Below are 12,852 nucleotides of genomic sequence, written 5' to 3'. Positions count from 1 at the left end.
GAACTTGGCCTTTTCTCCTTGGAGCGACGGAGGTATTGATTGTGTGGCTAGTCAGAGGCTTTTTCCCAGAGCTGAAATGGCTGGCACGAGAGGGCACAGTTTTAAGGTACTTGGAAGAAGGTACAGAGGAGATCTCAGGGTAAGTTTTTTATGCAGAGAGTGGTGAATGCGTGGAATGGGCTGCTGGTGATGGTGGTGGAGGTGGATACAACAGGGTCTTTTAAGAGACTCTTGGACAGGTAAATGAGAGCTTAGAAAAATAGAGGCTATGGGTATCCCTAGGTAATTTCAATAGTAAGGACATGTTTGCCACAGCTTTGTGGTCCTGTATTGTGCTGTAGGCTTTCTATGTTTCTAAGTGCAGCCTCATCAAAGTCTTTTTCAGCTGTAACATGACGACCCAAATTTTGTATGCAGAATCTCTACTGAGGAAGTCTAATGTTGTAAACACAAGAGGTACTGCAGATGTTTGAGCAGCATACAGGATGTGCCGGAGTAACTCAACAACTCAGTCAGCATCTATGGAAGGGAATAAACTGTTGACATTTTGGGCCAGGTCTGGAAAGGAAGGGGCAAAAGCCGGTTGGACTCGTCCCAAAACGTCAACAATTCCTTCCCACCTCCAACCCCTGACCCTGCTCAGTGTGCTGATTTCAAGCGCATACTTCCTGCATCAAGTGTCTGTCTGGATGGCGTGCACGCAGAAGCTTTTCGGTACAGGTGACATTATTGTACAATTGCCCATCTCCTGCAATGGCGCAGTTTTCCTTCAAATGTAACTCTGTTATTTGGTGTTTCAGTGATATTCACTAACTACCAGTGGCATGAATGGTAACAAAATTTAAAAATAAGCCAACCACTCCCCTTGAAGGATGCAATAAAAGCAAAAGTAAACCGTGCATAGTTTGACAAACGAAAACATCAAACTCATTCATTGAAATGCGATTATTTGCAACAAGGGATGGGAATAAGTAACTAATGGTTTGTATTTTAGTATTGAGGAGCAGGGAGCGAAGAGATTCAGGAAAGGAATTGGTGAGGATGAGGAAAATGAACAAAATTCAGCATTGCGCCTGGCACCACAACATAATCTGGTGTCTTGAGAGATGAACATATTAAATTAGAGGGTTGTGTGTTTCATCAGGCTTAATTGTGGTAGCTGCGTGGAATGAGCTTCCAGTAGAGGTGGTAGAGGCAGGTTTGGTATTGTCATTTAAAGTAAAATTGGATAGGTATATGGACAGGAAAGGAATGGAGGGTTATGGGCTGAATGCAGGCCACTGGGACTAGGTGAGTGTAAGCGTCAGCACAGACTAGAAGGGCTGCGATGTCCTGTTTCCGTGCTGTAATTGTTATATGGTTATATATGATTATATGGTTGTTAAGATTGTAGTCTGACTCAAGGTGTAGTAAGCTGTGTAGACACCAGGAGCAAGGTCCATACAGCTGTCTTGCCGCAGAAGATTCAAGAGTTCTATGATTGTGATGCCTTCCTAAAAAGATTAATGTTGATGTCCTTCGAAAAATACAGTGAAGTGTGTTGTTTGGGTCAACAACCCAACACAGTCTGCGTTATGCTGGGAGCAGCCCGCAAGTATCACCATACTTTTGGTGCCAACATAGCATGCCCGCAAACATGAGAATCTGCAGATGCTGGAAATTCAAGGCAAAGCACACGAAATGCTGGAGGAACTCAGGAGGTCAGGTGGCAGCTATGGAAATGAATATACAGTTGATGTTTGGGGTCGAGACCCTTCATCGGGACGGTTTATTCATTTCCGTAGATGCTGCCTAACCTGCTGAATTCCTCCAGAATTTTGTGTGTTTTGCCTTGAATTTCCAGCATCTGCTGACCCTACTCATATGTCTTTGGAATACGGGAGAAACTGGACCACCCGAAACAAACCCACAGGATCATAGGGAAATCGTAAAAACTCTGTGCACAGAATTTTCTTTGTTTTCAGTGAATCTCCAAGTCATTAGCAATGCTCAAATGCAAACTGTGCAGCCATATGTTACACTGCTGTGACAGATGTGAGTATTGCTGCATACTCTATGACGCCTCATTAAGAATTGTTGCTAATATTACACATGTCAATTGTTGCTAGGCTCTGAGTTATACCTTCTCATCAAAAATGATTGGAGCATGATTGTAAATGCAATCTTGGTGTTCAGACTTGTAGATGATTTGCATTGGGTCAGTGATTTAGCAAGTACCCTTATGAGATTCTGACAATATTTCCATACTTCTTTCATTTGAGGGATGATGCTTTTGATGTTCAGCTGTGACTTCCCCCTCGTAGCTCTGCCTATGTTTCTCTTGCTCCTTCAGGCCCAGCCTAATAAGCTTTCAGACTCCTTGTTTTAATGAGGCCCTTCCACTGGTTGCTGCCTGTGATGTGCACAGTTGTGCAGCATGCAGTTTATTTTGGTGAAGTCTTCACATCTGTAAGCGATATACTGCAAGATATCTCCAGAGAGATACATGTAACAAGCTGTCAATTTTGGGAGGGAAAAAAGATGCTTTTCCTCAAGGTTTTGATAATGTCGTGATTCTAGTTGTTTCGGCGCTCAGCTGTTGTGGTTGGAGACCAAATAGAAGTGATGAGCGTTTAATTGGAGTAAGGGGAAATATGAAGCTATCAGGCAGGAACTTGGAAGCATAAATTGGGAACAGATGTTCTCAGGGAAATGAATGGCAGAAATGTGGCAAATGTTCATGGGATATTTGCGGGATGTTCTGCATAGGTACGTTCCAATGAGACAGGGAAAGGATGGTAGGGTATGGGAATCGTGGTGTGCATAAGCTGTTGAAGATCGAGTCAAGAAGAAAAGAAAAGCTTACAAAAAGTTCAAAAAACTAGGTAATGATAGAGATCTAGAAAATTATAAGACTAGCAGGAAGGAGCTTAAGAATGAAGTTATTAGAACCAGAAGGGTGCTCTCCTAAGGTACTTGGAAGTAGGTACAGAGGTGAAGTCAGGGGTACATTTTTTTACACAGTGAATGAGCTGCCTGCGATGGTGGTGGAAACGATAGGGTCTTTTAAGAGACTCCTGGATAGGTACATGGAGCTTAGAGAAAAGAGGGCTATGGGTAAGTCTAGGTAGTTCTAAGGTAGGGACATGTTCAGCATAGCTTTGTGGGCTGAAGGGCCTGTATTGTGCTGTATGTTTTCTATGTTTCTATGACATGCTATGAAAACAGAAAGAAGCTGCTGTACCCAAGGCTTGATCCCTCTGGGTATTGCTGACCACTGTAGATATCTGGCAAGCTGGCCTTGCTCAGAATGGAAGAATTTTGGCTACATCAGCATGATATTTTCCTTATCATTGATAATTGTGTACATTTAAGAAGCAGAAGTTATGTGTTATTAATCAGAGGCCTTACAGTGACTGCCTGCACTGATAATGAACCGGTAAAACCACTTTTTCTTCAATGAAATGTGCAGAAAGTGTCATAATTTCTTTTCTAGTGGAGACCCTGAGTAATTTCTCTGATGTTGTATTACGAACCGAATTGAGAAACGGGTCTATGACTCAGCAAGTCAGGGAAATAAACAGTCAACATTTTGGACCGAGACCCTTATCAGAACCCTCTATGACGCCACCTGAGTTGCTGAGCTCCTGCAGCATTTTGTGTGTGTTGCTCTGGATTTCCAGCATCTGCAGAATCCCTTGTGTTTAGTTCTACTGCTGCCAGCTGGAATGATTCAGAGGCTAGGGATTGAAGCACTTATTGAATGAATAACTCAGTAGACTCTGTAGAACTTTGAATGCATTTGAGCAGTGTGTAATAATTTCTGTGGCTCTCCAGGCATATTGGCAGTGCCCCTATAAATAACAAGAAAGGCAGGATTATTATTTGATCTGTGCTTACTTCCACTAAGACTAAACAGTCAGAGTGTTGATATTATGAGCTTTGATCTAGGGCAGTACAAGTGTTAATGTGTTGTTTGGAGGGAATGCAGGATATGCTAACGGGTAATAATCAAAGGTGGCTGGAACAAATTTGCCAAAGTGATCTACTTCAGGTAAAAGCTACTTAATGCTTAAAAATGGCATGTGTCAATCCAATTTTAGAGTGTTGTTATGGCTGCATTTAAATTTCATAAAATTTATTTCTGACTGTAGCTCTTTGGACAGGAAGTTGAACACATTTTTGAAGTCTGAATAAACAGAACAGATTATTGAGAGCTAGTGCCAGAGTCTTAGATGAAGTCCTAAGCCAAGCCCTCTGTCATGGAATGGATAATATTTTTTTAAAAACATAGCCATTTGGTTTTGGGTGAATGAACTGAGATACAAAAAGAAAGAGCATGAGGGTTTTTTTCCAGAAGGAAATGCTCAGCTTGTTGCTTGGCTTTGTGAGGAAATAGGTTGGTTATTTTTGGACTTTAACAAGATCAAAGTTTAGTTGTAGTTCCTGAGTGGGGCAAAATGAAAGGGGAAAGTAGTTGGCAGGATCAGTAGAATCAGAAAGCAGATGTTGGAAATCTGAAATAAAAAAATAGTGAATGATGGAAATACTCAGCAGGTTACACAGCATCTTTGTCAGAGAAACAGAATTAAGGGGCGGCATTTTCGCCGGGACCACCAGAGCTCCCCGCGCCGATCTGATGCCTCGAGTATAAGAATAAGTCCCGACTCTGAGTGGAGCCGGTTTCCGGGGCCTCCCTACAGTAGTATCATCTGCAAACTTGTAGTTGGAGTTAAAGCAGAACCTGGCCACATAGTCATGAGTGTGCAGAGAGTAGAGCAGGGAGCTGAGGACACAATCTTCTGGAGCCCCAGTGTTTAGAATAATTGTGGCAGAGACATTGCTGCCTATCTTTGGCAGAAAGATATATATTGGTCAGAAAGTCAAAGATTCAGTTGTAGAGGGAGACATTAACTTCCGGCCGATTGGTGATGAGTTTGTTTGGAATAATAATATTGAAGGCGGAACTATAGTCAAACAATTATCTGACATAGGTGTCTTTACGGTCCTGGGATGAGTGTAGGGCCATCAAAAGTTTTCATTCACAAAAAGGGAGAAGTTTTAGCACTGGACTCAAGGTCAAAGTAGATTTTTTTTGTCATATGTGCAAGTACATGTATGCATAGGTGCAATGAAAAAGTATTTGCAGCAGCATTCACAAGAAAAATATAAACTTAATTATTCACAAATTCACAAGAAATAAAAAAAGTGGAGAGGCTGAGTTTATGTGGGCATCCAGGAAAATCCTCCATACATCACTGCGGGATAAATATCCAGTGACTACTCTGCTATTTCTTATTGAAAACACCAGATGCTGTTTAATGTACTGCACCCTCGTGACTCATCCTCCGTAAATGGCAATCATTTTGGTTTTACATGTTCAACTAAACTCTCGTTTAACATATTTAACACCCACTTCTCGCAGCATCCACCTACTGCCAGCTATTCATCTGTAGCAGACACATTGCAAGATGACATTACAACGCGCTGCAAAGTTTCTTCTCTCTGGCAGGAAAAAGCTGGTGCAGGAGAGTAACTCTGTCATTTGTACCAGGTCTGGCAATATCTGACTTCAGAGCCATCTCTGCTTTCTGAACCAGCGTTCGCAGGCATCAGGGACTAAGTCAAGATGGGCAATAAGTGCTGGTCTTGACAGTGACATACATTCAGGCACTGACAAGATGTAATTTAGGGAAAGAATCTGCATGGGTTAAGTCATGTATCAGGGGTATCTTATTGCCAAAGACTGGGCAGGTGATAACACTGCTCTTTAGGGATGAGATTGCATGTCTGCTGTGCTGCCATAGACTCAAATGAGGAGTTTAATTGAGTTGATAAGAATGCATATTAAAAAGCTTGGTGAATTGATAATCCTGCCAGAAAGACTGAAAATATGAGGAAGCAATATGAGTCTGGTGTCAATCCCACCCCACCCCCCTGGACTTGGAACCCATCATTACCAATATGTTGGTGGTGGACAATCACCGTTGCAGATTTGAGAGCTGGTGTGTGTATGTCCACAGTCTCACTTAGTAGTGTACAGAACTGAAGACCTGTGCCGTTACTAGGGAGCCTAGTTGCAGAGTTTTTCATTTGTAATTGTGGTTCAAATACAGAAGTGGCAGCCCACTGAAGAGTGAAAGCATTACGATTACTGTCTATTAATTACCTCAGTTTGTCAGCCCGGTTGCCAGGTACACAGCAGAAAGGTGAGTAGAATGAATGAAACATGACAGCCACGAAGAAACATGATTGATGTTTTGTACCATGGGAAAGGCTGCAGTCCTCTTTATGCCACATGCTCACTCCGTGCATTTTGCCAAGGAAGCATAAAGTATGCCAGGTTCTCTTGGAATAGAGATCACAGTGATCAGAAAAAAGAAATGCTTGATGTTGCAAGTTTCCTCAGCTACAGCTATGAAAGAGCATGATACAGTACATGGAATTTATGGTTACCGTGTCTATGAGAGTGATTGGAAAAGCTGTTCACTCTGCCTTGAGACAGAATTAGTGACTAGGGCAGATGGAATATTTTAGCTACTGAGTCATCAGCTGAAGTATAAATTACACACATGATATTCCCAGGTGGAGAAATTTCCCCATGAAGAGGCTGGTAGAAAAGATGCTTCTGAGAGCACTCCTCTCCTCCTCCTTCTCCCTCTACCTTTTGTTGCCCTTTGCCCGCCATCTGCTTTTTAATTGGTTGTGCTCTTCCAAATGGACACAAACACATCCTCAACACTCATCAGATCAAGCAGCTTTGTGGACAGAGAAATATTTAAAGCATCTGTGTCTGAAAGGATCTGATAAACATAAACTTGCAGGTTTAAATAATTTTAAAGCACCAAACAGAACTAATAACAAAAGCCTTCTGAATTCAATTAGCAACTAACGTGCAAGTTTTAAGAACATAAGAAATAGGAGTGGGGAAGGCAATCTGGCCTGTTGAGCCTGCTCCGCCATTCAATAAGATCATGGCTGATCTGACCATGGACTATTCTCCACCTACCTGCCTTTTCCCCATAGCCCTTAATTCCCCATCTATGCAAAAAATCTATCCAGCCTTGTCTTAACTATATTTACTGAGGTAGCCTCCACTGCTTCATTGGGCAGAGAATTTCACATATTCACCACTCTCTGGGAAAAGCAGTTCCTCCTCATCTCCATCCTAAATCCACTCCCCTGAATCTTGAGGCTATGCCTTCTAGTTCTAGTCTCACCTGCCAGTGGAAACAACTTTCCTGCCTCTATCTTATCTATCCCTTTCATAATTTTATTCATTTCTGTAAGATCTCTCATTCTTGTGAATTCCAGCGAGTACAGTCCCTGGCGACTCAATCTCTCCTCATATTCTAACCCCTCATCTCTGGAATCAACCTGGTGAACCTCCTCTGCACCGCCTCCAAAGCCAGTATATCCTTCCTCAAGTAAGGAGATCAGAACTGCATGCAGTGCTCCAGGTGCAGCCTCACCAGTACCCTGTACAGTTGTTGCATAACCTTGCTGCTCTTAAATTCAATTGCTTTAGCAATAAAGGACAACATTCCATTTGCTTTCTTGATGGCCTGCTGCATCTGCAAACCAACCTTTCTTATGTTTTATTTCAATAGCTTTGCTCTGTATATTGGGGAATTATTGGTTTCTGCTGCTGAATGTAAGGTTGTTAGCTAGAGCTATGAACTAAACGTTGTTGTCGATTCAGTCAGATTCATTTATTTATCACATATATATTAAAACATGCAGTGAAATGCATCATTTACATGAACAACCACCACACTGAATGACGTGCTGTGGGCAGCCCACAAGTGTTGCCACACATTCCAGCACCAACATTGCATGCCTACAATGTTCAGCAGAACAACACAGCAACAACAACAACAGAGCAAAACAAGTCAACAACAGCATAACAAGTCTCTTTCCCAACCCCTCATGCATGCATCGACAAGCTTTCATCCCCAGGACTGGTCACCTCTGAGCCTCCAGTCCTTAGCCCCGGACTCTCAGACTTGGAGACAGTGGGCCTCCAATCTCCAGTACTGGACATGCAGGCTCAACCTTTGGGCTGTTAATGTAAGTACTGTGCGGTCAAAGATCAGTGATCCTGGAGGTTGGGTTGGCAGGTGCTGAGGAGACCAGCGATTCTCAGGTTGTCAAGTCCTGGACTGGAGGACACACATGTGGGATTCAAAAGAGCCAGTGCCACCCCCTTCCCCCCACCTACCCCCAGGTCACTGATTTCAGAGGACCATGCAAGTCTGGGAGCAGAGGGTGATGGGTGATATGTCTACAGTGCATTTGTGTCATACTAGCTATTATTTTACAAATATGGATCTTGGTGGGAACTTGTACTACAAAGAACTATCATGTGCACTTTGTGATTCCAATCTTTGGATATTACAAGCTAAGAAAGAGGAGATCATGCTGGAAATTTCAATTTATAATCATTCATTTCTTTGGAGAAACTCCAAGTGCCTTCGGGCTGAGGTCCAACTCAACCTTGTGTGTGCGTTATCCTCTTAAACTCGTCTTGTCTGAAGTAGGGTTTGTCTGCTCTGTCTCCATACACACTCTTTCTTTAATAAATACTGTTTGGTCTGTTTCCCTTCAGGTGTGGTCTCTAAAAGTGGTATGATATAAAAACTAATTTTCTTAGTATGTTAGGCCTGTTCTCAGATAAGTGACAGAAAAGTAACCTAGAATGAAACAGAGAAATGAAAGTCAGCATTGAGGAAGATAATTGAGCACCAAAGACAGACAACACCACCATAATGAGAAGAGATTGTGGAATTCAAGTAAAAAAGATTAAAGAGAAAATGTTGGAGATAATCAGATCTCTTGGAGCATCTGTGGAGAGAGAAATGGAATTAACATATCAGTTTGTTGATCTTTCATCAGAACGGCACAAACTAGTACTGAAGAAAAATTGTGGCATGAGGTGTGAAATCTGTATCTCTACTCACAGATGCTGCCCTACTAGCTGAGTACACCAATATATGTTTTTGCTTTTATTTCCAGCAAGTGCATAGAACCATAGAACACTACAGCACAGTACAGGCCCTTCAGCCCTCCATGTTGTGCCGACCCATATAATCCTTTTAAAAAAAAGTACTAAACCCACACTACCCCATAATCTTCTATTTTTCTTTCATCCATGTTCCTGTCCAAGAGGCTCTTAAATACCCCTAATGTTTTAGCCTCCACCACCATCCCTGGCAAGTCATTCCAGGCACTCACAACCTACTGTGTTTATTAAAAAAAAACACACACACACACACACACACATACACAAAAAACTTACCCCGATGTCTCCCCTAAACTTCCCTCCCTTAATTTTGTACATATGCCCGCAGGTGTTTGCTATTGGTGCCCTGGGAAGCAGGTACTGACTATCCACCCTATCTATGCCTCTCATAATCTTGTAGACCTCTATCAAGTCCCCTCTCATTCTCCTACGCTCCAAAGAGAAAAGTCCCAGCTCTGCTAACCTTGCTTCTTATGACTTGTTCTCTAAACCAGGCAATATCCTGGTAAATCTCCTCTGCACCCTCTCCATAGCTTCCACATCCTTCCTATAATGAGGTGACCAGAATTGAACACAATACTCTAAGTTTTCACATTTTCACATTTTGAATAACAAATAAAGAACACTTTCAATGTTAGAATACCATTCATTCCCGGTTCCTATAGTCTGTAACAGGGAAATATATTGTTCAGTTGTTCCAGTGTGTGCATTGTTAGAGCAAATGGGTCAGGATGGGCTTCTGCCCTTTAAAAATTCCAAAAGCTTTTGACAGTTCATATGAGATTTTTACAATGTAATGTGGTCCTTGGTATTCTTTAATTTGGAGAAATTTTATGAGAGGAATGTAAATGTTTTATTTTCAATCTCTTCGGTAGTCGTTGGTTAAAAGATAATGACTTTTGATAGCTCAGAATCAAATTCAGGTTTATTATCACTGATGTATGTCATGGAATTTGTTATTTTGTGGCAGCAATACAGTACAAGATGTATTAAAATACAATTAGTTACAATAAAAGATTAAATAGCTAATGTAAAATAGGAACAGTGAGGTTGTGTTCATGAGGTCATGGATCATTTGGAAATCTGATGGCAGAAGGGAAGAAGCTGTTCCTAAAATGTTGATCTAAATTAAATTAAAGGGTCAGAGTTGATTTCTAACTGTGATGAAGAAAATACAGTTCTCTGCAATAGTCTTGGGGACATGTATGTAGTTAGGGTGTTTAAGACATAGTACTGTATTTGTCAGTGTGGAGTGGAGAGCGAGGTTGTAAATCTAGTGGGAGCAAAGGATGTTGGGAAATGGGAGGGTGTGGGACAGGTGGCAGAGAAGGAGTGCCACAGGCAGGTGCACACAACCCAGTCCTGAAACACCAGACAGATTCATTTCATTCCAAATTACTGGTTTATAGATCATTATAGTAGAAACAATACAGGCCCTGCGGCCTACAAAGTTGTGCCGAACATGTCCCTACCTTAGAAATTACTAGGCTTACCTATATCCCTCTGTTTTACTAAGCTCCATGTACCTATCTAAAAGTCTCTTAAAAGACCCTGTCATATCTGCCTCCATCACTGTTGCCGGCAGCTCATTCCACGCACTCACTGCTCTCTGAGTAAAAAAACTTACCCCTGATGAGATCTCCTCTGTACCTACTCCCTAGCACCTTAAACCTGTGTCCTCTTGTGGCAAGCATTTCAGCCCTGGGAAAAAAACCTCTGACTATCCACACGATCAATGCCTCTCATCATCTTAAACACCTCTATCAGGACACCTCTCATCCTCTGTCGCTCCAAGGAGAAAAGGCCAAGTTCACTCAACCCATTCTCATAAGGCATGCTCTCCAATCCAGGCAGCATCCTTGTAAATCTCCTCTGCACCCTTTCTATGGCTTCCACATCCTTCCTGTAGTAAGGCGACCAGAACTGAGCACAGTACTCCAAGTTGGGTCTGACCAGGGTCCTATATAGCTGCAACATTACCTCTCAGCTCCTAAATTCAGTTCCACGATTGATGAAGACCAATACACCGTACGCCTACTTAACCAAAGTCAACCTGCGCAGCTGCTTTGAGTGTCCTATGGACTCGGACCCCAAGATCCCTCTGATCCTCCACACTGCCAAGAGACATCACTAATACTATATTCTGCCATCATATTTGACCTATCAAAATGAACCACCTCATACTTACCTGGGTTGAACTCCATCTGCCGATTCTCAGCCCAGTTTTGCATCCTATCAATGTCCATCCGTAACCTCTGACAGCCCTCCACACTATCCACAACACTTCCAACCTTTGTGTCATCAGCAGACTTACTAACCCATCCCTCCAGTTCCTCATCCAGGCCATTTATAAAAATCACGAAGAGTAAGGGTCCCAAAGCAGATCCCTGAGGCATTCCACAGGTGACTGACCTCCATGCAGAATATGACCCATCTACAACCAATCTTTGCCTTCTGTGGGCTAGCGAGTTCTGGATCCACAAAGCAATGTCCCCTTGGATCCCATGCCTCCTTACTTTCTCAATAAACCTTGTATTGGGTACCTTATCAAATGCCTTGTTGAAATCTATATACATTGAGGTTTATTATAACTCACATATGTCATGAAATTTGTGCAATACATAAAAATTGCTATAGTACTAAGCAAAGATTTTGGGCTCTATAGTTATATAGATGTGCCTGAAACTTTTCCACAGTACTGTAGAATTGAAAATTAAATGTGCACTCTAAATTTTAATTTTATGCCTTTTCAATGTGTTTTATCTGGCATGGTATGTTGTTAATTGGTGATTTTGGAAATGACCAGTGAGGTTCTCTGCAACTATAACAAAACAGTACAAATGTTATTCTTAGATTTCCATAGCTTTTCAACTATCTTGGCAAAGTGACGAGAAATTCTGCACACATAAATTAGTAAATAATGGAGTTTATTTGAAAATTTAAGCACTGTTGAATACATTTATTATTTGACATTATGAACTGTAAAGAATCAATTTTATTTTATCTTGTGCCTTTTTAGGGATCCAATATAACAGATACGTGCACTGAAATGCTGATGCAAGGAACTTTACTGAAAATTTCAGCTGGAAATATTCAGGAACGAGTTTTCTTCCTCTTTGATAACTTGCTCGTATACTGTAAAAAGAAGCATAGGTAGGTGTTTTATTTCACTGTTTATGACCAGGAAATGCTTTGAAGTGAACATTGCTCCATATGTGAACGTAATTTAAGAGTGGCTGTTTTTTGTAAGATTTGCTGATCCGTATATAAGTTACCAGAGGCAATGTTTCTAAGTTGTTGAGTTTGCCAACAATGTTTGTTTGCAGTTAAATTTAAAGAGAAGGAAATGGTCACATGTGAAGGTACTGGTGGGAGGGTTGGAGCAGTGGATTTCCTTAATTTGTACAGATACATTAGTTATATATTTAATGTATGGTATTATTCATCTTGTACCACAGGTTGAAACTATTTATTTTCTTATCTAATGTATTTGGAATATAAAAATATAAGGCTGTTCTCATCATCTCACATAGGAGTTTAAGTATACTAAACATGTAAATAATTAAACAAGAATTTAAACATATACACGGGCTATCAGATAAGTTAATTTCAAAGGCTTTACTGCCAGAGCATTACAATGCTGAATTTATTATTCCCAGATGCTCCAGTCATTTTTATCTTAATTTCAAATGGTCCTCTCCGGATTACGAAATCTCACCTCATGTACAGCCTAAACATTTGAATGTGAGTTTAGGAGACTGGTGGGGTTGATCTACAGGGCTGAATGCATCATTTTACCTGATTTCTTGGTCTGTGGCCATACTTCTGGCTTGTGAACTGTCTGAGTTATG

General features: G+C 41.4%; 1 protein-coding gene across 2 annotated transcripts in view; it reads left to right on the top strand.

The window, feature by feature from the left end:
- Nucleotides 1–12,852, top strand: part of prex2 (phosphatidylinositol-3,4,5-trisphosphate-dependent Rac exchange factor 2) — a 400,722-nt gene that overhangs the window by 111,344 nt on the left and 276,526 nt on the right. For both annotated transcript variants that reach the window (XM_073041067.1, XM_073041077.1), the window contains exon 7: nt 12,021–12,154. In XM_073041067.1, coding sequence (XP_072897168.1) covers nt 12,021–12,154 — 134 coding nt within the window. The remainder of the gene's footprint in view (nt 1–12,020; nt 12,155–12,852) is intronic.

The sequence above is a fragment of the Hemitrygon akajei genome, chromosome 1 (assembly GCF_048418815.1).
Source record: "Hemitrygon akajei chromosome 1, sHemAka1.3, whole genome shotgun sequence".
Lineage (NCBI taxonomy): Eukaryota > Metazoa > Chordata > Chondrichthyes > Myliobatiformes > Dasyatidae > Hemitrygon > Hemitrygon akajei.
Note: the sequence above shows the minus strand (reverse complement) of the source record. Positions and strands in the feature narration are given on the sequence as shown.